Source organism: Pipistrellus kuhlii, unplaced genomic scaffold (genome assembly GCF_014108245.1).
Source record: "Pipistrellus kuhlii isolate mPipKuh1 unplaced genomic scaffold, mPipKuh1.p scaffold_m20_p_15, whole genome shotgun sequence".
Classification (NCBI taxonomy): domain Eukaryota; kingdom Metazoa; phylum Chordata; class Mammalia; order Chiroptera; family Vespertilionidae; genus Pipistrellus; species Pipistrellus kuhlii.
Genome location: NW_023425460.1, coordinates 34899748 through 34923366, shown reverse-complemented (window position 1 = coordinate 34923366; position 23619 = coordinate 34899748). Strand labels below are relative to the sequence as shown.

The 23619-nt window shown below is 39.1% G+C and overlaps 1 protein-coding gene across 2 annotated transcripts in view; it reads right to left on the bottom strand.

Moving 5' to 3' along the window:
* Positions 1-23619, bottom strand: part of SORCS3 (sortilin related VPS10 domain containing receptor 3) — a 481307-nt gene that overhangs the window by 212812 nt on the left and 244876 nt on the right. For both annotated transcript variants that reach the window (XM_036438956.2, XM_036438955.2), the window contains exon 4: positions 15050-15208. In XM_036438956.2, coding sequence (XP_036294849.1) covers positions 15050-15208 — 159 coding nt within the window. The remainder of the gene's footprint in view (positions 1-15049; positions 15209-23619) is intronic.

The window sequence follows — 23619 nt, the reverse complement described above, 5'->3', positions numbered from 1 at the left end:
TTTCTTATTTTTTATAGCCATGTAGTATTGCATTGTGAAAATGAATCACATCTTTTTTATCCACTCATCTACTGATGGTCACTTGGGCTGCTTCCAGATCTTTTCTATCTATATATATAAAAGTCTAAGTGACCAGTCAAGTGGTTGCTTTGATGTGCACTGACCACCAGGGGGCAGATGGGAGGGGGTAGATGAAGAAGGGTGAGAGGAATGAATTACAAAGGAGCACAAAGAAACTTGTGGGGAGGTGTTGACAGATATGTCCATTCCTTTTACTATAGTTATGACTGGATTGGTAGATACATGGCAAAACTTACCAAGTTTGTACCTTAATTCATATGGTTATTGAATATAAATTATACTTCAATAACATTGTTTATAAAAATCTAAAGACAACTCATTAGACTGACCTTAATTTTATTTTAAATAATATTTGTGAGCACTTAATAATTTTAACCCCATGAGAATATCTCAACTCTCTAACATAGTAATTATATCAACCATTCTTTAAGCTAGACCAGACCTTCTCCCTAATATATACTGTCATACATAAACACCTATAATTGTATGTTGTAGCACTTCTCACAGAAGGCATCAATCATGTATTTGACCAATGTTTCTCTTCCTCAGACAGCAGAGATAGCATCAATACCCTCAATTATTGCACCTCTAAGTGCTGGTACATTATAAATGATTGGTAATATTTGTGGAATATAATATTTTTGACATGGTATCTGGGTAATAAAAAGTAGAACGTTGATACTTCTCATGACATATACTAAAAGGTAAGAAGTGGGCTTTGCTCTCTGCAATTCTTTTCTTCATTTTTCCCCATTCACTGTATCAATATTCATTTGAGAAAATATTTCAATATTTTATAATATGAATCTTTGTTAGAATATGTTAGACTCTAATATCTGTTAGTAAGTTACATGGGAGGAAAAAAAATTATGCTATGGCAAAGTTTTCAGTTATTTTTAATGATTAAGCTGTGATACCTGTAATAAAGATTAAATGAATAATATCAGCTTTGTACCTTGTTATTAAACTGGCATTTTGAGCATCAAAAAAGGAACAGAAATTATATAAGCCTAAGGGAGACAGATTATATCATGAGTCACGATCTACTAGTGAAACCTGAAATCTCCCTTTGGGGGCTGGAGCTTCTGTTAGAACATTCCAGAATCCATCCATGACTGACGGATGCAGGAGAGAGCAGATTGATTCCTCAGCCAACTTTCAACATCTTAATTATAATAAATGCAAACCCAATATTAGTACGACAGTAGTATTTGAAGAAAGGAGAATTATACATCTTTTTTTTTTCTCTCAATCATTCCCTAGCTGCTTATTATAAAGTGTCTCCTCTAGATAATCACTTCTGGTATCTTTACCAAGTGCTTCAAATTAAAAAGTCTCCATTTTTAAAATCAATTTCAATAACAATCAGTAATTAGAGCAGTGCTCAGAGCAGCCAAAGGAAGCAGGGCCAAAATGTCAGAAAAGCAACTAAAAGAAAAAGCAACCACAAAGGAAAGTCACTATTCCTTCTATGGACAGCTTGGTGGCAGCGCCTACCAGAGATCCCCTCTCCCACTCAGTACTCTTAAGAAACAAGCATCTCCTTTGTCAGCAGAGAAACACACTGTGGGCCAGTCCTTGGCTTATATATATATCTTTGCAAGCAGCCAGGTTAGTAGATAGATGGGTGGTGTGCTCTGGGCTCTTGTCATGGTTGCAGCTATTAGGCAGCCTTCCTTCCTGTGACTTCTACGTAATCACCAAGTCAGCTTCTACACTCTATAATGTCTCCCCTTTCTTTTCAACCCTGCAACTATTACCTTCATTTAGGTCCTCTTTATCTCTTGTCCATGGGCAATTTAATATCTTTGGATGTCCTAGACAATGAGAAAATTTTTGATCCCTCCACCCTAATCTATATTAATAAAAGGGTAATATGCTAATTAGGCTGGGAGACCTTCCAAACATCCTTCTGGACAAAACCATGGTGGCAGGGCCAAGGCAGAGGTGGATAGGGGTGATCAGGCCAGGAGGGTAGGGCAGTTGGGATCAAGCAGGATGGAGGAGTGGTGGGGGGGGCAAGCAGTTAGGTGCGAAAAGGCTGGCGGGGGGCAATTGGGAGTGAGTAGAACAGCAGGCAGAGTGGTTAGGGGCAATCAGGCAGGCAGGTAGTTGAGTGGTTAGGAGCCAGTGGTCTCATATTGTGAGAGGGATGTCCCCTGAGGGGTCCCAGATTGGAAAGGGTGCAGGTCAGCTGAGGGAAACCTCCTCCCATGCACAAATTTTGTGCACTGGGCCACTAATGTATATATAAAATATAACACCACAAAATAAAAAGCTTTTCAGTATAAGAACATGCAAAATCGCTTCTTTCTAGATTTTTCTTCAAAATATTGGTTAAGTTTAGTTCTGTTTCCATAGATAAGATTGTGTAGGGAAAGCTTTTTCTAGAAAGTTGTATTTGCATTGAGGTTTGAAAGATAAACAGGACTAGCTAGATGGAGAAGGAGAAAAGGACTCCCAGAGGGAAGAGTATGCGCTAAGGAGGCATTTGGTAGTAAGGAGGAAGGTGCATTCCCTGTTACATGACTGAAGCGAGTGCTTGAGAACAGGGGTAGAAAGTTAGACAAGCTATGTGCTGAGCAAAATTTATCCTCCAAGCTATGGGGAGACCAACGACAAATTTTAAGAGTTGTCACATATTCAGCTCATCCAAACCTCTTTCTGTTCCTTCTGGCACATCTGAGATCTACTGACACTTTCAAATGCAAAGATAGAACAAATATATAGCACCAAACCAAACCAATCTCGCTTCCACAAGCAAATAGCCTTAATTCTTCAAAATAAGTTTCCACCTGAGATTTCTTTCAGACTCTTCCCTGAGAGTTCTTCCCAGTCATCTCCATGGCCTTGGCACTCTTTTTTCTCTTGCGTCTGCCATGATTTCCTAACCTTACTCGGGGTCAAGGCCAAAGACCAGTTCCAAACCTTACTGACCAGTCTCAGGGCCTCTCATGGGATATGGATTCCATCTTAGGGATATGATTTCCACCCTCACTTCCTTACCTCCCACCCCCATTGTAAGTCCTGTCTAGTAGTTGGTTCTGCACCATGTGCCTCAGGAGCACCTCAGGCTATACAGGAGGAAGAGACTCCTACTCCCTCCTCACACAGGGCAGGAGAGACACAAAAAACAGGATTTTCATCGCTCAGCACCTTTGACATGCATATATATTAAGGCCTGAATTATGTCCCCTCCAAATCCGTATGTTGAAGTTCTATCCCCAGTACCTCAGAATGTGACTGAGTTTGGAGAAACAGTATTTGAAGAGATCACTAAGTTAAGATGAAGTTATCAGGGCTACCAGAATTTCTCTCAGGAGGGACTCGTCTTATGTCAGAACTTCATAGATCAGCACAAAGAGAAGTTAAAAGTCCAACCCTGATTGCCTGGGTCCAGGTCTATGGATGCCTGGGAATGTAAGAAGCAGGTGCAGACAAATGAAGGATTTTGGCTGTTGTGGAGTAGTAGATCCATTGAAGCTGGGGAGAGGGTCAGTGAGTGTCTTAGTTTCCCATTACTGTTATAACAATTTACCACAAATTAGTGGCTTACACAAATTTATTGCTTTACAGTTATAGATGTCAGAGGTTCAAAATCATTTGCATGGGGTTAAAAATCAAGGTATCAACAGAGCTGCTTCCAAACCTCCTGCCCCCCATATCCAAAGACCATCAATCCAACCTCTGTTTCCACTGGCACTTCTCCTTGTTTTGACTTTTCCTGTTCTGCCTCCCTCTCTTTCTGTAACCTTGTGATTACATTATGTATGCCTGAGTATCCCACATCAAGGATACTCTTCCCACCTCAAGACCCTTTAACTGAATCACATCTGCCATGTCCCTCTTCCCTGTGAGGAAACATCTTCACAGGCTCTAGAGATTCGGAAGTGCACATCTTTCAGGGAGAGGGTTTTAGTCAACTTACAAGAATGAGGAAAATCAGAGGGTAGCATGGCCCAGGACAGATAGGAACACAGTAACATCAATGGGCACTTTCTGGGTGGAAATTCAAGTGTTGTGATCCCTGTCCTTGACCCCATACATTTTCAGCTACCACCACCTAAATCACAAAATGCTTGGCATAGTTGGTTAGAGTTCCTCCAGGAGCAGACACTGAAACACGAATTAAGTAGTTTAGTTGAGAGATGGTATAATAGAAGAGAAAGGACCCAGGCAATGGAAGGCAGTCAGTATATGGAATATTACAAAGCCAGCTAACTATGTGGGTAACTAGAGCTTAATCCCACTGGGAAATTTGCAGACTTGTCCCACATGAGAAAGAAGCAAGGGAACCAGGTTATCTATCCACCAAATCCTGTTGGTCATTGGCTAAGGGCTGATCCCACATGTTAATTTCATGGCCCTTCTTCAGTGTGCTGTGCAGAGGAGTAAAGTAACCTCTATAGAGTTTAGAGAAAGACTTCCGGCAAAGAAATGCAAATCCTAGCAACCAGAAATGAGTGGGAGCATACTACAGTGAAACACTGAATGGATATGGGCAGGACATCAACAGTGTATGTTATAATTAGATTCCTCAGGAAATCAGCAACATGGCTGAGTTTTGCATTGTCGTTGATGTAGGGTTGAAATAGTCCATGACTATGAGGTAAGAGCAGACATCTGTATTACACTGAAAATAAACATGGATGAAACAGTGCCTGATGCCTATAGAACTGCCATTATAGCAACTCATTTCTGCAGACTCTTCTATAGCAACCCAGCCTTGAACTCCTTGCTATCTGGCTCTGATTCAGGACTTCTTGGGAGTCTCATTTCCAGCATTCCCAGGTCTAGAGCCAATTTCTCCCTCCTCTCCCACTCCCATCACATTTGGCTTAGACAGAACTTCACTCTGCGCTGCTACCATCTCTATTGCTCTTTTGAGTAGATGAAAATATATTGGATAGAGCTTCTCTCTACCCACCTCTTCCTCCCTCGATTAAAAGGGAAAATTAAAAATAAATTACAAAGAGAAAAATCCCAACTGTTTTTCTCCTTATATTTCAGGCTTAATCCTTAGGCTTTTCCCTGTCTTCCCAGTCATAAATCAGGCAGTTCTGGAATTTCCATGTCCAAATGCATGAGGACAATACTCATGTGGGTACTTTTAAGAAAGAAGTCAATATTCTATAATTTAATTTCCTCCTCTCACATTAAACCTGCTACTCTCCTCATAACCAGAGTGATAAATGCAGAGTCAGACTTCATCTTTTTGACATTAATACCCATCAGTACTTCAAATGCAAACAATTGTGACATTTAACTTCATAAAAATTACTAAGTGCACCAACTCTGCTCAATTAAACCATTTAAAAGTTGCTTTTGTTCCATTTAATGAATCATATATTATACTGCAATGAAACATGCAGCAAAACAAATACTTCACAATGCTTCCAATTAAGACTCACTTCACTTATGCCAATTGACGATACAAGTGTTCCACACTTCATTCAGTTTGTGCATTTTAAGTGAACTGGTTAGTGAGAAGGGTGCTTCTTTGCTAATGAGTTTTGTAATCAAGGCATCTATTTTAATTTCAAATTGGCTAGATTGGGAAAAATTGCTAGACTAAATGACTGGTACTAATTAGAATTATAAAAATATTCATCATGCCATGGAATTTACATGGGGGTCTGATATTCCTACATTTGCATATTGCTTGAGTTTTTTTTTGGGGGGAGAGAATCTTGACAAATTGTCTTCTCTTTAGCAAATTGATCAAACACTATATCTGTTTTAGCCCTTCTTTTCATTTAAAGCATAATACATATTCATGATTTGTAAATGAAGTTAAGTGATTTCAACTTCTGTCTTCATTACCATATTAAATATGTTGTCTCCTTAAGCTCCCTTAAAAAGAAAAAACTTCAGATCACAGTATTACCTATTTAAATGGCAAACACTTTGGTTTACTCTGTATATCAATGGAATATTGGAACAAAGCAATGGGAAAGATGAGCAAAAGAAGAAAAGCCCTGTTAAAAAAAAATGCAACTGCCTTATTGTTTATTTTCTGTCTGAAGCAGAAATTTTTTTGTTGTTGTTTCTTTTTTAAAATGTCCTATGCCCTATCATCCAAGATGTTTGATGACTTCCCTCCTCAAAGTCCACCTGGAAAGTGCCAACAGTTGAGGGATGTGACAGAAGAATGTCCTGGGCTTTCATCTGAAAGTCTGGTCTTTTCATGGCTGACTATGCTAAAAATACCATCATTTTACCATAGAACCCAGACAATATTTGGGAATATTAGAGTGTTCTCTCAGATTGAGGTTCAATATGAGGAATTTTGCCAGGAGGTGCTGGAAAGTCTGCTGATCGCCTAGGGAGAGTGAGGTACAGTGGTCCTCGGGGAAAGGGGGGACCTCAGCCAGGCTTAGTAGAGATAGGAGACTGGACTCCTCACTGGCTATGTGACCTTGAGCAAGTTAGCATCATCTTCAAGAATCCATGCTCATCTGTAACTTGGAAAGATAATATCCACCTTGCAGATTCCTGTGAAACCCAATGTAACAATGTACATAAAAGCACCTGTGAGTGCCCATTCCCAGGTATTCTTAAGGACATATACCTTCATTTCTGAAAATCACTTGTATGTCCAACAATGTGTAACTACACAATGGAAGAGTTACTTGGTGCAAACCTTGATTCCCTGCATACGTCTATACCCCTCGGCTCCAGAGTATCCATCTTCAATATCACTGTCAAATCAAATAACTGAATACTAATTCAATTTTGGGATATAGCTGCAAAATTCATCTTAAATCTACCATAATAAATCACTTCCTTAACATGTATCTATAGTGGGTTATTCTAAATAATAAAATCCATATTGATAGCTGAGTTGTAAATAATATAGATTGAAGTTAAATCCACCAGAGTATGCCTTTTGTTGGGAGAAAAAAATAGTCCCTAGAGTTTCACAGTTCAGCAGGGATTGTAGTGGAAAGCAAAGTTGAAGAAAAGAGAAACCTCAGGCTCAACATATCCTCATTTCAGAGAAATTTTCCTCTATGCCACATTGCCTCTTGAAAAGGTATTTAAATAATAATTTGAAATGATTTTACTTAAACTGATGCTACTAACACCTAAAACCTTTTTAAGAGAATTGCCTTATAATTAGGACAGAACATAAGCCATTCAAGGTAGATTACTTTTCAGAATTTTTTTAATTATAAAAGTAACCTAATGAAAGAATCAAAATTTTAAAAAACAAATGGTATGGAAAAAAATCCGTAAACTTAATACCATCATTTTATCAGAGAACCCAGATAATATTTGAGAATTTTTTTTGTTTCTTTTTTAAAATGTTCTCTTTCTTCCTGCTTCCTTTCTTCCTTTATCTTATATTTTATATATCTATATTCAAAGAGTACTGCTTTATTTAATACTAGAGGCCTGGTGCATAAAAATGCATGCAATTGCAGGGGGAGGGGTCTCTCAGCCCAGCCTGTACACTCTCACAATCAGGAATCCCTCATGTAGGGTCCAGCTCCATTGTAGCATGGCTCTGGTTCCCCAGAGTCTGTGGGCAGCGGGAGGGATCCAGAGACCAGTCTGATGTCAGCATGGCTCTGTTCCCACAGGTCCCTCCCTCCCGGGTGGCTGGGACCCAGGACTGACCTCAACCATGTTGCCAGTACCCAGGACTGACTTTGCCGCACTGGCCAGGACACTAGCCTGGTGTTCAGCCATCCATCCAGACATTTAGGTCATGACAGACCCTGGCTCTTTATTTATTAGGATGTATTACATATGAATTTATATGTATTAGGTATGTAATATGAGATATATATAGGTTGGAGCAAAAGTAGGTTTACAGTTGTTTGTATACAGAAAATAGTTCAATAATTAGTAAATAATAAAAGAATAAACTCTGGGTTTCATGACCTCACAACTATATGCCTACTTTTGCCCATGCTTATGTATTAAATGGGTATTAATATGCATCCATGTGGCTACACAATCACCATGACTACCATTTCAGAATATTTTCACAAATGTATGTACAATGATTTAAAGGCACTTCTGTTGGGAATTCACTGAATTTCTCCCCAGTTTTTCCTATGATGAAAGACTTGGATAAACATCATTGTGCCAAAAGCATTGAGGTATTTTCCCATTGGTTTTGTCCCAGAAGTGGAATAACTGAACCAATGAATCAAAGTTATGAAGACAAGTATGTCTTCTGATACACATTGCCAAGATGTTTTCCAGGAAGGAAAACCTATTTGCACAACCATCAGTGCTATTTCAGAATATGAATTTCACCACAGCTTTCCCAGCATTGGGTATTTTCCTTATTTCACAGAAAGTAGAACAATTTTTAAAATTGAAACCTGTGCAATTAGTTTGACATGAGCATATTTTGAAAGTTTCCTTATGAATTCTGTGTTCATTTTGCTTATTCAATATTCATTAATGTTTACTTTTGCTTTAGTCTAACCTTCTAATGTTTAGATTTTTAAAAATTCTTCTCTGTCACTTACCTCACTTGCTATCTTCCAAGGGATTCATCTTGTCTCAATTCCTTCACCAGTTTAGCTAGTCATCAACCACTGGCATTAGTAATTACCTGACAAATGTGGCCCCACTGGGTGTGGAAGATAATTACTAGTGATATGCATAAAGAGTGTTCTGGGATGCTTGTCATGTGTACTTCTGAATAGGTGCTGGTTTCATAGATGCTCTCAGTTTACAAAAATTCATTGAGTTCATGAAACGTGCACTTTCCTGCATGTATATTACACTCTAATTGAAAAGATTTATAAACTAACCCCAACTTTAAAAGGCCAGGTGCTGACCTAGCCAGTGTTGCTCAGTAGTTGGAGAGTAGGCCTGCACACTCAATGATCTCAGGTTCCATTCCCAGTCAAGGAAATGTACCTGGGTTGCAAGTTCACTCATGAAATTTGGTCAGGGAACTTGATGGGAGCAACCAATCAATGTGTTTCTCTCACCTCTCTCTCTCTCTCTCTCTCTCTCTCTCTCTCTCTCTCTCTCTCTCTCTCTCTTTCTCAGAATCAGTCAGAGGGTCAGCAGTGTGAGCACAAAGGTGGGGCATGCATGAAAACAAGGTCACTCTGTACAGGAAGCAGATGGGAGAAGACAGGAAGCAGTAGTTGCAGTCAACTCTGTCATCAAAACACTGCCATGGCTGAATGTATTAGAACTTAGCTGCTTTAAGAAAGAGGTTGTTGGATCAAGGTACCTGAATACCTTCTTAATACACACATACATATATACGTATATACATATATGCTAGATCTTCCATCCTTTTAGCAATTGTTCTATCCCCTAAAAGAAATGTGCCATGTTACCAAAATGGACACCTAGAAGATAGAAGAAGAGAACAGAAAGTCTGAGATGCGACACAGAAAGAGCAGGCTTACAAAGACAAAGGCCACCAGATGCACAATTTTCCTGAAGGTTATTCCCTTGAACGAATGTTCTCATGAGCAGTGTTGACATGGGTGGAGATCCTTTCCGCATCATCCTCATCAGATGCAAGTAAATAGTATACATTAGCCCAGCCAGCACGGCTCCATGGCTAAGGTTTGACCTATGAACCAGGAAGTCATGGTTCAATTCCTTGTCAGGGAACATGCCTGGGTTGTGAGCTCAATCCCCAGTGGGGGTCATGCAGAAGGCAGCCAATCAATGATTATCTCTCTCCCTCTCCTTTCTTCTCTAAAATCAATAAAATATATATTTAAAAATAGCATACATTGCCAAAACTGGTTTGGCTCAGTGGATAGAGTGTCAGCCTGTGGACTGAAAGGCCCCAGGTTCAATTTCGGTCAAGGGCATGTACCTTGGTTGAGGGCACATCCCCAGTAGGAGGTATGCAAGAGGCAGCTGATCATTGATTCTCTCTCATCAATGTTCCTAACTCTCTATCCCTCTCTCTTCCTCTCTGTAAAATATCAACAAAATATATTTTTTAAAATAGCATACATTAAACCACTTATTTTATTCAGAACTCAACTCAAATATATTAATAGGAGTATTTGAATAACACAGAGGTTGCTCTACCTTCTTAATAAAGAACAGAGCCATTCTTGGACCATTGATTTTGTTTTCACCTACAGGGAAGTGGCCTCATGGAAACTGGTGTTTTTATGGTGATGGAGATAGCACATCCACCTGTACTGATGAAATGTGTAAGAGCAATGTCAGCTTGTCACAGGTGAGGGGGCCTGTGGATTGTTTTTCTCTTAAATGATACGCAAATGGTTTTTACAGGCATGGGAGAGGATCTAATGAAAATGCAATGTTTTTCTTTAAATAAAAAGTGCCCTTCAGTCCTACATGTATTCCATGCAGGATAAGCTTAAAAACCACTGTCATCCCTAGTTAATCCCCAACAGCTTTTATCCCCACCAGGTGGGGAGGCATGACGCCTGCTTCTGCCAATGGCTACCGAGGGAAGTTATCATCACCTGCTAATCCTGGAGGCTCTGAATACAATTACATTTCTAATCGGAGGGCTTATGTGAGAATTTAAATTAAAGGAACAGCTTCATTTTCATTCAGCATTCTAGAAGTACAGGTTGAAACTTCCTTTAGAATTTTCAAGCCCTTTGCACTCCAGACACTCTAATTCCCCCATGCTCTGCGCTTGTGTGATGTGGTAGCCCCAGGTGAGACCCAAGCAGCAAAGCCCGAATGGAGCCACTGTCATCTCCTCCACAGTTGACCCTGTCTTTCCAGTGATCATGTCTAACATTGCATCAGCTTAACCAGGTAGTCAATCTTTCAGCTGGTTTGGAACTTGGCTGGTGGCTGGTGATAAAAAACAAACAACAAACACAAAAAAAAGACCATCGCTGCACACCCACCTCTCCAATTACTGTAGTAGTAACCTATTATTAATGCACTAGTGTTTTTGAAAGTGTATTTTACATTGAAATTATTGGCAATGCCACTTCAGTCTTTCCCAGAAGAATCTGAAAAACAATAGAATCTGAAATCCCATCTCTGATCTCCAAAGCCAGCTGTATTGGTTAAAGTAGCATTTTGCCAAGAAGATAAATAATAATAAAGAGCTTTGCAATCCCACTTCTTATGCAGAAATATAGTTATTTTCAGTCCCCCATCTATGGTAGAAGTCCCCTGTGAATACATCAGCATGTGTGTATTAAAAAATACATTGAGTCTTTTGTCAAAATGAGGAGTGTTTAAACAATGGCTGTCTATGCAGCACCTATCTATTTAGAGGATTTCAATATTCTCAAAATCTATATCAAATTCTTTCAAAAATTCTCAGTTTTAGTAAGATTATTGAGCCCTCCAGCTAATCTAAAACAGTACAAGGTGAGTGGTATCAGTCATCAGAGAGGAAATAGCCTGATTAAAAAAAAAAAAAAAAAAAGAATCCTGCCTCTGGCTAAAACCTGTTTGGCTCAGTGGATAGAACATCAGCTTGAGGACTGAAAGGTCCCGGATTCAATTCTGATCAAGAGCACGTACCTTGGTTGCGGGCACATTCCTAGTGGGGGGTGTGCAAGAGGCAGCTGATCTAGCTTTCTATCCCTCTCTCTTCCTCCCTGTAAAAAATCAATTATTTATATATATATATATATATATATATATATATATATATATATGTGTGTGTGTGTGTGTGTGTGTGTGTGTGTGTGTGTGTGTATATATACACACACACACACACACACACACACACTTTTTTTTTTTACAAAGAATCCTGCCTCTTAAATAACTGGTAAACAGTCATCCCTCAAAAGATATTCTAGAACAGTGGTGAGAGGACAAGAGGAAAGAGAGAAGAGAGGGAAGGGAAGAAGTGGGGAAGGCAGGAGCATTTTTATTTCTTTTATTTCCAATTTGTTCAACCATAATCTATTACTTTTGCTGTTTATTTTTAATCACAGAAATTCTTATAAAGCATCTCCAAAGATTCCTTTAAAATAGTATATACACACTGAGTGGCCAGATTATTATGAGTTCAGAGATCATAATAATCTGGCCACTCAGTGTGTATACTGTATATTAGAGGCCTGATGCATGAATTCATGCATGGGTGGAGTCTGGCCAGCCTGGCCATGGAAAGGTGACATGGATGGTTGGCTGACCTGCCTGCTGGTCAAACTCCTGGTCGAGGGGACAATTTGCATGTTAGCCTTTTATTATAATATATAGAGTATACACTGAGTGGCCAGATTATTATGCATTCAGAGATCAGTTATATATATATAATTTCAGAGAGGAAGAGAGAGAGAGAAAAAGAGAGGGGGGAGGAAGAGAAAAACATTAATGATGAGAGAGACCCACTAATTGGCTAGCTCTTGCATTACCCCTCCACACACACACACACACACACACACACACACTGAGGACCAAGTCTATAATCAGGGCATGTGCCCTGACCTGGAATTAAACTGTGACTTCCTGGTTCATATATCAATGCTCAATCACTAAGCCATAACAGCCTAGCTCCAAAGAACCTAATACCCAAGAAAAAATCTTTTGTCTTTGCCAAGTACTGGGTCCTTTTATTAAAATGCAAGATTTGGCACAGAAAATAGCAGGAATTGGGACTCTGGTAGGATGGCCAGAATGGAAGGACTTGGTCAAAAGCCCAAATCAATCTGAGCAGGAAACAGAAAGGAATTTGCTATATTGGGACACATCTGAACCGAAGAGGCGAGGCCTTCCTACAGGGTCAAGTGCAAAATGCATTTACACCCCACCTGCCCACCCCTTTGCAGCTGTGAAAGCTGAAAGACTGGGACCTTAACCCACACCTTGTCCTTGACCAGGGTAAGATAGCCATCTTTCTCAGTTGACTCCAAAGTTGCTATCAGGCGTCTTACCTAACACAACACTATGTGCATCTCCCAACTTCTAGATACAATTCTGTTCTATCCAGAAGGTATTTCCTTAGTTCTCTAGCAGTGTTTTTACCAAGTGAGACCTCCTGCCAAGTCTCCTGCAGGTTCGGGATAGCAATTTGGAAGATGAAGCAACTGGATATGGCCTGTTTAAAATATCATTCAATTAGGTCTTTTGTAATACATACAACACAATGAGACAGCCTTATGGATTCTAAAGAAATTGCTGATGCATTGCATCAAAGGCACAATAATGGAAACACAAACACCTCCCTCTGATGCTGCTCTTTTCTTCCCTCTAGCACTTTTCATTTTCTCTAGAAGCAACCAGCTGCCTCAGTGCATGCACATCAGAGAAGGCTCCCGTCTGAAACAAGACAATTGTACATCAATCTTAACCACACTTACATCTTCATTTGCTGCTGTACAGCATCACTCTCCTTGACTCTAAACCAATAAATTACCCCAAAATAAAGAAAAACTCTCCTGAAACTTGGATGACTGGATCTGGGTGTTTTATGTCATCTCTGCAAATATTTCCAGAGGCATCATCTGCCTCTTCACTCCATTTATTTAAAAGAATGGCAGGGCACCACTTAGAAACTTTATGGGCCTGAAGAATAGTCAGCCACTTCACACAGAAGATGCCAACAAGAAAGAGTACCTAAGGGACAACCCATCCAGAAACGTGCAGTGTGGCTAGAAACATCCATCAACAACATAGCTACATTTCCAAGCATTTTTACCAAGTGAAGAAGCAACCACCAAGGCTGAAAGTGTTTTAAATGCATTACCCACAAGGGTAGATACTTCCTGAGCAATTCCCAGAATGTTCTCCATGCTGCAGTGATGGAGAAAAAGGATAATCCATCTAGATACACACAAGACACATTGCACTTGGTTCATCGGCCTCTCAGCATGAGATGTCTGTTGCCTCTAATCTAGCTTGTCTGCATATAAATAAAAAATAGTTTAGGAGTTCTGAGCTTCTTCTAAATTACCATCTAGCCATTTAACAACATCTAAGTAATTTCTTTTTATTTCAACATAGCTTCAAAATTCCTGAATATATTAAACATCTAAACTCACAGAGTATCTGACATTTGGCTAAGTCTTTCATACAATATCCACTTGATGCCATGAAAGAAATGTATTTGCAATGGCTTTTGCTCTGCAAATGTCATGTGGGTGTCCTTAAGGGATTGCATGAAGCACCTGACACCCACCTTGAAGCTCCATGAATGAGAGAGATAAAGGTTATGTTGAAATTATTGTTTAAAGGTTCTGACATCACACATGTATACACATACACATTCAACACACATTCACATTTACAACCACATATTCTAATATATACTGATCAGCAACTATTTCAGGATTTAAGAGAGAACAAAGAGAAGAAGCTATTTCAACCAAGGTTATTCTGTGGATCTCTCTATGCAAGACAGTGCTTGAAATTTTCTATTGCCTTTCATTAATTGATTCTACATCACTACCCAATATATTGACATCAATTACTGTACTAAGGTTCTAGAGATGGCAGGATATATGAAGAGGAATCATCCAAAGTCCATTGTCTTAAGTATAGATTGATCAACTATAGGGGGTTTGTTCCCATAGCATTTATACATCCATCCACTAATTCAGCCACTTGATATTATTATCAAATACTCACTGAGCACTTATTAAGTACCAGGCCCTGTGCTAAAGTCTGGTGCTATAAAGGTGAGTAAATATGCTTTCAAATCCTGGCTTCTCTAGTTACTAGCTGGGTGCTTCTGAAGACCTGTGTATACCACAGTCAATATACAATTATTATGAATACACATTTCCTAGTTATTTCACAAGGTTGTTTTAAAGGTCAAACTAATAAAGTTATATAGAAAACTACCTTGGACCTGTGAAATAATAAAGAGCATTACCAATAAATAAAAGATAACTTCCACATATTTTGATACCTAAGAGTAGATAGGAAAGTTAGTTGCTGAAGACAAAATCAACTTGCTTGGAATATTAAAATGCCAGAGTGCCTTTCAAAATTTGGATGGAATAAACAAGTGCTTTTCAACAAGTGGTGCTTGGGTGACAAGATGTGAATGAAAACGGTATTTGTTCACCTTTTGGTCCAGACTGTAGGCCAGCACCCAGTCCTCTTGCTTGGGATGGAAGAGCAGACTCTGGATGTAGAAGGTGAGCCGGTATTTCTGATAGGTCGCCCCTTCATCTGAGCTGATCAATATGCTGCTCTCCATTTCAGGATCACTGAGAAGCATGATCTAAACAAAGAGGAGAGGAGAAAATATAGTTAGGGGGGAAGAATAAATACAAGAAATTAAAGCATAAATATAAAGTCATCTGTACTTGTATAACACCTCACAGAAAGGGCCATCTGGGATCTATATAAAATATAAAATATTGGTATTTTTCTCCCTGACTTAGTCCTTCATTGCTGATTTGAGCTGAAATATTGTGCAAGGTTAGGCTTACATGCAAATGAGGCTTTATTTTTTGATGTCTCTATTTTTTAAGTACTGGGAACATATTCTTGTGGTCCTTTGTCCCTGACATTGGGGCCATCCCACCTCCTTCCCACCTCTTCCCTGCTCACTTTTCCATGTCACTCCTCATCAAACTATTGCTTTTATGGCTTTTTATTCATGAAGAGGATTCCCTATAATCTCACTGCTTGTTTTCTTCTGTCTGAATTATTTTAGTGATTCAAATGATTTAAGTAATTTCATGATCCCTTTGTTTTCAATATTTTCCAAAGCACATATCCCCAAAGGACCTTGAGGCGAAGCCTGCTGCTCAAGAGGTCTGTCGTCCCCATGACAAATGGACAGATGTATAGGCTTTGACATCAGAGAAGACATACTCAAATCTCAACATCCTCTCTTCATATCGTGTCACCTTGGAAAGTGAAACTCTAGAGCAGTGGTTCTCAACCTTTCTAAGGCCACACCCCTTTAATACACACTTCCTCATGGTGTGGTGACCCCTAAACATAAAATTATTTTTGTTACTACTTCATAACTGTAATTTTACTACTGTTATGAATCATGTTTTTCAATGGTCTTAGGCGACTCTGTGTTTTCCCATGGTCTTCGTGACCCACAGGTTGAGAACTGCTGCTGTATATATTTACATTATGATTACATACAACACAGATATTTACATTACAATTCATTAAAAGTAGAAAAAAATGCTCTTTTTCCTGTCTTTGGCTAACCTATCACCAGTTGTTGGAAATATTTCTATAAATGGTCTGAATCATGGGGCCCAAAGTACAAAATAAAGCTGAAAACAATTCTGCACCTTATAAAATAAAACTATTGAATAGCATGATTGTTCAAATGTTAGCAGAGCATATATTCATATAATAAAGTAAGCTTTAGAACAAACTCAGTCCCTCTAACTGCTAAGATTCATTTTTGTTTTTCTTTTATTTCTTTACAGTTTCCAAGACCAGCTTACTTTCTTTCTCTCAAATATTTGCTTTGGCTTTATTGAAATAAGTTATTACTAGCTATCAGCAAATTTTAAAGAAATGGATGCATTATGTAACTTGTTTCCAATTGTGTGTGAATAATCTAGGGCAGGGATTTCTAACCTTTTTCATCTTGTGGCACACAAAAAGTAATTACTAAAATATTATTTTTTTTTGCTGATCTAAAAAAAAAATAGGTATAATTTTGATTTATTCATACTGAACAGCTATTGTTATGTTGGCTGCTGTCATTTTTTTTTCATTTGACAATCTCAGGGAAAAGAGGCCAGTGGCCCTGACTAAATAGTCAGGTCTTGCATTTTTAAAAATTCTGCGGCACACCAGTGTGCTGCGGCACACTGATTGAAAACCGCTGATGGAGGGGAAAAGTTCCCAGATCAGTTATTCAGAGATAGACTAACTTTCTCCTCCTTTGGCACTGTGATGGGGTAGGACAACTGAGAACTTCACTCCTGCTGCCCTTGAGAAAACCTCAGAGGATGGATTCATGCTCCTTGCAGAGTGTGAGAGGACAAATCTACTCGTTGAGAATGAGGCTTGCGTAAGGGCCCTTGCTTGCCTCACACTGTGTACTGATGGGTTCCCTAACAGGCAATAAAATAATTTTTCCCCTGGTGCAGAGAAATTGCACTGCTTCTTTTATGCAGGTATAAAAAAGCTGCGAGCTTATGATTTTAATTAGGAGATAGGACCAACGTCATAAACAAACTTTATTTCATTTGCCATGAGTTACAACACACTGAATAAGAGTTACCAGCAAGTTGCTACTGCAATGTATCCTCTTCCTCCAGCCCCGTTTCTTCCTGCGTGCACACTTGCATACAAAACACAGCAATCTGCACACAAATAGTGCACAGAGCCTTACACAGACACAGATGCAGCATAAAGGTGCAAGTGTGCACACAGAAGTGAGTTCATATACAAGGCATATAGACATTGGGGGGGGGGGTAGGGAGCTGTTATTGGCAAGAGTACCTTTTTATTGCAACCTTTCCCTGACATTCTCATCAGAAATCTTTTTATATTCTTTGATATCACTGGCAGTGTCTGTATAAAACCCTCATTTCTGAGAAGATCCAAAGGAAGGGGAATGACAATCTACATATGCTGGCTTTCCAAAATGTTGGGCACTTTACTGGATCTTTTATCAAAACTGAGTGTGAATCATGTGAAATATCATCACTCACCTTTTGGAAAGTGAGGCTCAGAGGAGAAAAGCAACTTGACTTCGACCTCCTCTGATCAACTCACACACTACCACCTCCTTGCATGCACACTAACACTTCCCTGAACCTCAAAACCATATCTTTCCCAAAGGACACAAGTCAGAGAAGTTTTTCATTTTTTTCTCTTTTGCTTCATTTTGCTTTGGTCCTTTATCCAGCTATTCCTGACATAAGAACTGCAGTCAGTGTGTGCATGTATTGGGAGAGGAGTATTTCTAATATAGGTTAGCAGAATTATTAGTTGTACAGACTCTGGGGGCAGGTGCCTTGAGGTGAAATCTCAGTCAGCTATTTTATATGTAAACATAAGGATATTACTCAATGTTCCCAATCTGTTATTTCATCTATTTAAAAAGGCAGTTAATAATTGAATCTAACTCACAATGCTGTTGAGATAATTAAATGAAATACTGATTAAAAGAGCTAAGCACAGGCCCACAACTCCTAAACAAACAGTAAACTTTGTTTTAACCACCAAAGATAACATTACAACTACATTCATTGCTCATAATTTCCTTTGTCTATCCCCTCTCTGTCTTTGAAAAACTTTCAACTTGCTAGATATGATGCTGCCCAATTCATGAATCATTTAATAAAGCCAATTGCACCTTCACAATTTACTCAGTTGAATTTGTGTTATGTAGCAATAAGAAGCTTCAATCATGCAAAATGCTGAAGTTCGAGAGATTGGCTGTGCAGTATTGTCCTTATTGTTAACAACACTGTACTGTACAATTGGAAGAGCTTGACGAGGGGGTATATTGCATATTATGTGACTTTTTTAACCACAATTAAAAATAAATGGAAGGATGAGGGAGAAAAAGACTATATTTATTTTGCATATATTTTACATTCCTGATAATAATTTAAGAAAAATGCACTTTACTAGCAAATATCAACGCAGCCAAAATGAACACCAGTCTGTAAGTAATTTTTTCAACTTGCTAAATACAATTGCCACTTTAAAATGACCACTCTCATCTAGGTCCAACCTAGGAAGCAACTAAACACATCACATCTTAGGAGTGAGGACCTCATACAAGCATTCTCTGTATTTGGCCATTCATTATACATTAACTGCCATAATGCCCATTGGAGATGGACAAGTTTTAGAGTTTACCAATGTAAAGATGGTACAATACCATGTTTTTATTCACTTGCAATGCTTTTGCAGGAAATTCTTGAAAAAGTTGCATAACAGTGGCCCTAATTTTTTTTAAAAAGCAATCTTAGAAAGTTTTAAGGATTTCTCCCCACTTTCTTTATTTTAATGTATTTTTGTTGATTTCAGAGAGGAAGGGAGAGGGAGAGAGAGGTAGAAACATTAATTATGAAAAAGAATCATTGATTGGCTGTCTCTTGAATCCCCCACCCCCCACAGGGGATGGTGCCCACAACCTGGGTATGTGTCCTGACCAGAAATCGAACTGAGACCTCCTGGTTCATAGGTTGACACTCAAGCAGTGAGACACACTGAGATTGGGCAATAGTGGCCCTAATTTTAATGGTGTGTTGCAAATTACAAAGGACACATGTGGAGGTCAGGAATCAGGCAGGGGATGTGCTCAGTCAGCTTACAACTTCAAAAGCCTGTAAGCTTATTTGTGTCTAAACCAGTGAAAATTAGTATTGGAAATGTCAAAATCCTTCCCAGAAATCTTTCTAGAATACACCCTCTCTTGCTGCTGGTGAGCCATACAATATCATTGATGAATGTGTTATTTTATTTAATACTCACCCTATTTCTTTCTCCTGTATGTGATTTATAAAAATGAGGGTGACTAAAGGTTTCTCAATCCCTCACTCTGCCAGAGATCCTAGCAATACCAAGGAAACAAACTCTAGACCAATGCTTTGAAAACAGTCTCAAAATACTAGTTAGTAGACTTTTTCTGAACAAAGAAAGAGAAATACTATAGTTTACTGTGTAATTGAGCCTTAATGAAAGACTCTTAGCACTGTTGTACTCAACAAGAAATAGCAATAATATCAATACAAGCTCACAAAGAATATAAGGGAGATATTCTTTATGCTGACCCTTAAGCCTATTGGCATAATTGACTCATTGTTGAATATTGACTTATTCAACTCTAACACAAGTTGAGCTTGTTATATAAAAAAGCTTTTAAATCACAATATCAGAATATACTAGTACCCCCCTCCCCACACACACGCCATCTATCTATTTATCTAACATGTTCTCTAGCAATGATTCTCCATTGGGGTGAGGAGAGGAATTGCCTCCAGAGGACATTTAGCAATGTATGGAGACATTTAAATTGTTCCATTTTAATTGGGGAAGAGGAGAAGTTATTGGCATCTGCTGGGTAGATGCCAGAGATGCTGCTAAACACATTACAGTGCATAGGACAAAGAATTACCCAACACAAAATGTCAATAGTGCTGCTGTTGAGAAGCCTTGTCACCATATATATACATAGACATACTACTATGGGAAAAATATGTAAATTACATATGCATTATATGTACAAATAGGACATTGATACATATTTATGCTCATATGCATGCTTCTTTCACCTACGGCCATTAATACATCCTATTCTCTTCACCAGATTTAGACTACTCACCTTTCCACCCCAACCCATCGTATCTACTGGTCCTTCATAATTTAATCATCACCAATAAAGGAACAATCATTGAGGCCAATCAGAAAAGTTAAGTGACACAAAAACAACAACTAAACAACAAAAATATTTTTTGAATGGGCAAATGACTTGAATGTATATTTTTCTAAAAAATATGTAAATGACTAAAAAGCACATAAAATATGTTTAATATCATTAATCATAAGGGAAATACAAATCAAAACCACAAATGAGATACCACCTCATACCAACTGAGATGTAAAAGCAGAGAATATAGTAAGTGCTGGCAAGGATTTTGAGAAATTGGAACCCTAGTGCACTGCTGGTAGGAATGTAAAATAGTGCAGCCACTAAGGAAGACAATACGTGGTTCCTCAAAAAAATTAAAAATTAAATTGCATATGCTCCAGCATTTTTTCTGGATATATACCAAAAAAAATTAAAACAGGGCCTTAACAAGATATAAGTACACCCACCCACATTCATAATAGTGAATAACCAAAAGATGGGAGCAACCCAATTGCCCATTGATGGAGGACTAGATAAACAAAGGCGGTCTATGTATACAAGGGAAATTATTCCGTTTTTAAAAGTTAGGCGATTCCGTCACATGCTACAACGTGGGTGAAATAAGGACATCTGGTTAAATGAAATAAGCCAGTCACAAAATAAAATACTATATAATTTCCACTTACACTAGTATGTGCTAGCTAGAGTAAAATTCATAGGGATCGAAAGTAGAATGATGGTTGCCAGGGACTGGGGAAAGGGGAATGAGGAGCTGTCCATTAATGAGTATAGACTTTTAGTTCTGCAAGAAGGAAAGGGTCTGGAGTTCAGGAAAGGTCTGGTGAGAAGTCAGCCTTTGGAAGAGATGTGGGAGTCAGGTGAGCTAGAACAGAGTAAAGGAGGTAGAGGTTGTGAAGGGGGTCAGGGGATGACAGGTGAGGTAAGCACCCAGCCTTTATCCCTGGTGATGTGAAAAGCTTTGGGCTTTGAGTGAAGTACTGATAGGCTATGGCTTACATGTTGATCCTTTCACTCTGGCTGCCACTCTCGTTGAACAGAGCATGTGGGAGGTGGGGAATAGAGGGACACAATCAGAGAGATTAGCTGGAGGCTACTGCTAGGATCCAGATGAGAGTGGCTGATGGCCCGAGCTAAGGTGAAGTGCCCAGATACTGAAATGGGTCTATTTCTGGTTGTATTTAAAGCAACAATCAAAAGGGTCCACTTATAGATGAGATGTGGGGGTCAAAGAAACTGAGGAGATCCATTAACAATGTTTTACCCATACATTCATCTCAGTGTCACTTACCATAATTAAAAATTGGAAATACCTAAAATTGTCTAATGGTTTTGGGTTTTTTTGCCTGAACAACTGGGAAAACAGAATTCGCATTTAGGAGATAGGAAAGCCCTTGGCAGGAGAAGGCTGGTGCTTTAAAAATATGGAATTTGGTTTTTTAAAAGGCCAGATGCCTATTAGACATCCACAGGGGAATGTTAAGTAGACAGACTATAGACGTACTAAGCCCATTTTCAGGAGAGCGGGCTTGCCTGCAGACAGGAACCCAGAACACATCAGTGAAAAAGAGCATTTAAAGATGTGAATCTTCAGATCACCAAGACAGCAGCCATAGCCAGAAAAGAGTCTGGAGAACTGAGCACAATGTGTAAGTTTCAAAGAGATGAGGAGGGACCCGGGAAAGAGTGTGAGAAGGAGGACAACCCAGACACTGCAGTGCCCTCAAAACCTTCAAATCAAGGGGAAAAAGCATATCAAGATGAGAGTGTCTATTATGTCAAATGCAACTGACAAGTTGGGTAAATACTGAGAGTTGGCTGTTGAGTTTAGCAACGCGGAGGATGGTGGCGAGCAATGCAAAGGCAGTGGCATGCCGTGTGCAGACAGTCCTGCTGCGAGGAGGCATTGGCATGACTGTTCTGGAAAGCAAGATGGCAATATGGAACAAGAATCTGATAAATATTTATGCTTTTGACCCTGCAATTTCTCTTCTAGGAATTTGTCCAACGAAACCATCAGGGACCCGATAAAAGGTTTATCCACCAATATGCTCATCTCGGTGTTATTTATAATAATAAAAAATTGGGAAAACAAACAAACATCTGATAAGATGATTAAATAAAAGCAGGCTGCCTCCATTCAATGGAATATTATGCATCCATTAAGTCTGAATTCAAATAGTGGTATGACACATGAGAAATAATCTTATGTTTAAACTGTGCATAAAAAGCAGGCTAAAACACAAGCAGCAGGGTCTCAATTTTGTTAAAATTGTTTATATTTTTGTCTGTATTTACATAAATAAACTTGCTTCGTGCTAACAGAAGTGGTTACTGTATGTCAAGATCATGAGAAATTTTGTCATCATCTTTACATTTTCTTATTATTTCCCACAAATTCTACAAATGTGCATGAGCAGATATTACCTTTATAACAATATCTATTTCCTCTCTCTCTCTGTCCAGACACACTTACCCATTAACTCTTTTGAGAACCCAGAAAGGTTATGCTAATCTGTTGCCTGCTTTGAAAAAAAACTGAGAAGTCGAATAAAAACTGCATTGTGAGCGCTACTCTGAAAGCAGGACAGGTGTCGCATAAAGAAAGGGTGGTGAGGGGACCTTAATGTAAACAACAGTAAGAGCATCTCCAAACTCAGAAAGTGGAGTAGAAATATCTGGCGTCCTGCCCCCCCGATGGAGTCTAAACTTTGTGTGATTCCTGCCCTCATACACTACATGGGCTAGATCTCCCCCATCCCAGCTCTGATCATGGTATTTCCCCTCCACAAGAAACTCTAGTGCCCTCTCCCTGGCACAGAAACCAAGCCTGGCCCTTCAGTTGGGGGTCCCATGTTGCTCTCAAGCTTGACCTCTAAAACACAACCATATGCTCTTGCCAAGCACCCCCTAACAGTTTTTTTTTTTAATCACTATACCTAACATTGTGATCTGTGACAAAGCTCCTGGCCCACCGAGAAAGATCCAGCATCTCCCCAGCTACACCCTCCTTCAAGGCCATGGACAAGCTCTCCCTTCCAGGAAGTCTCCTCAATGCTCCAGCAGAACAATCTCTGCCTCTCATCAGCACATTTGTTATCACAAATGGAATATGATTCTGAAATGTTTAACATCTTTGAAAATGGGTCAATATTGGTTATATTCTGTTTCACTTGTCTTCATCTCACTTGGCCACCGGGATATCAAGTTCCTTAAAGGAAGAGCATTTCAGTGACATCACATTCTCTGATCTTCTTTGAAGCACCTGCTTTATAAACATCGGCTGCTTGGCTGAGTGAAGGTCACACAAGGGTGTGCCG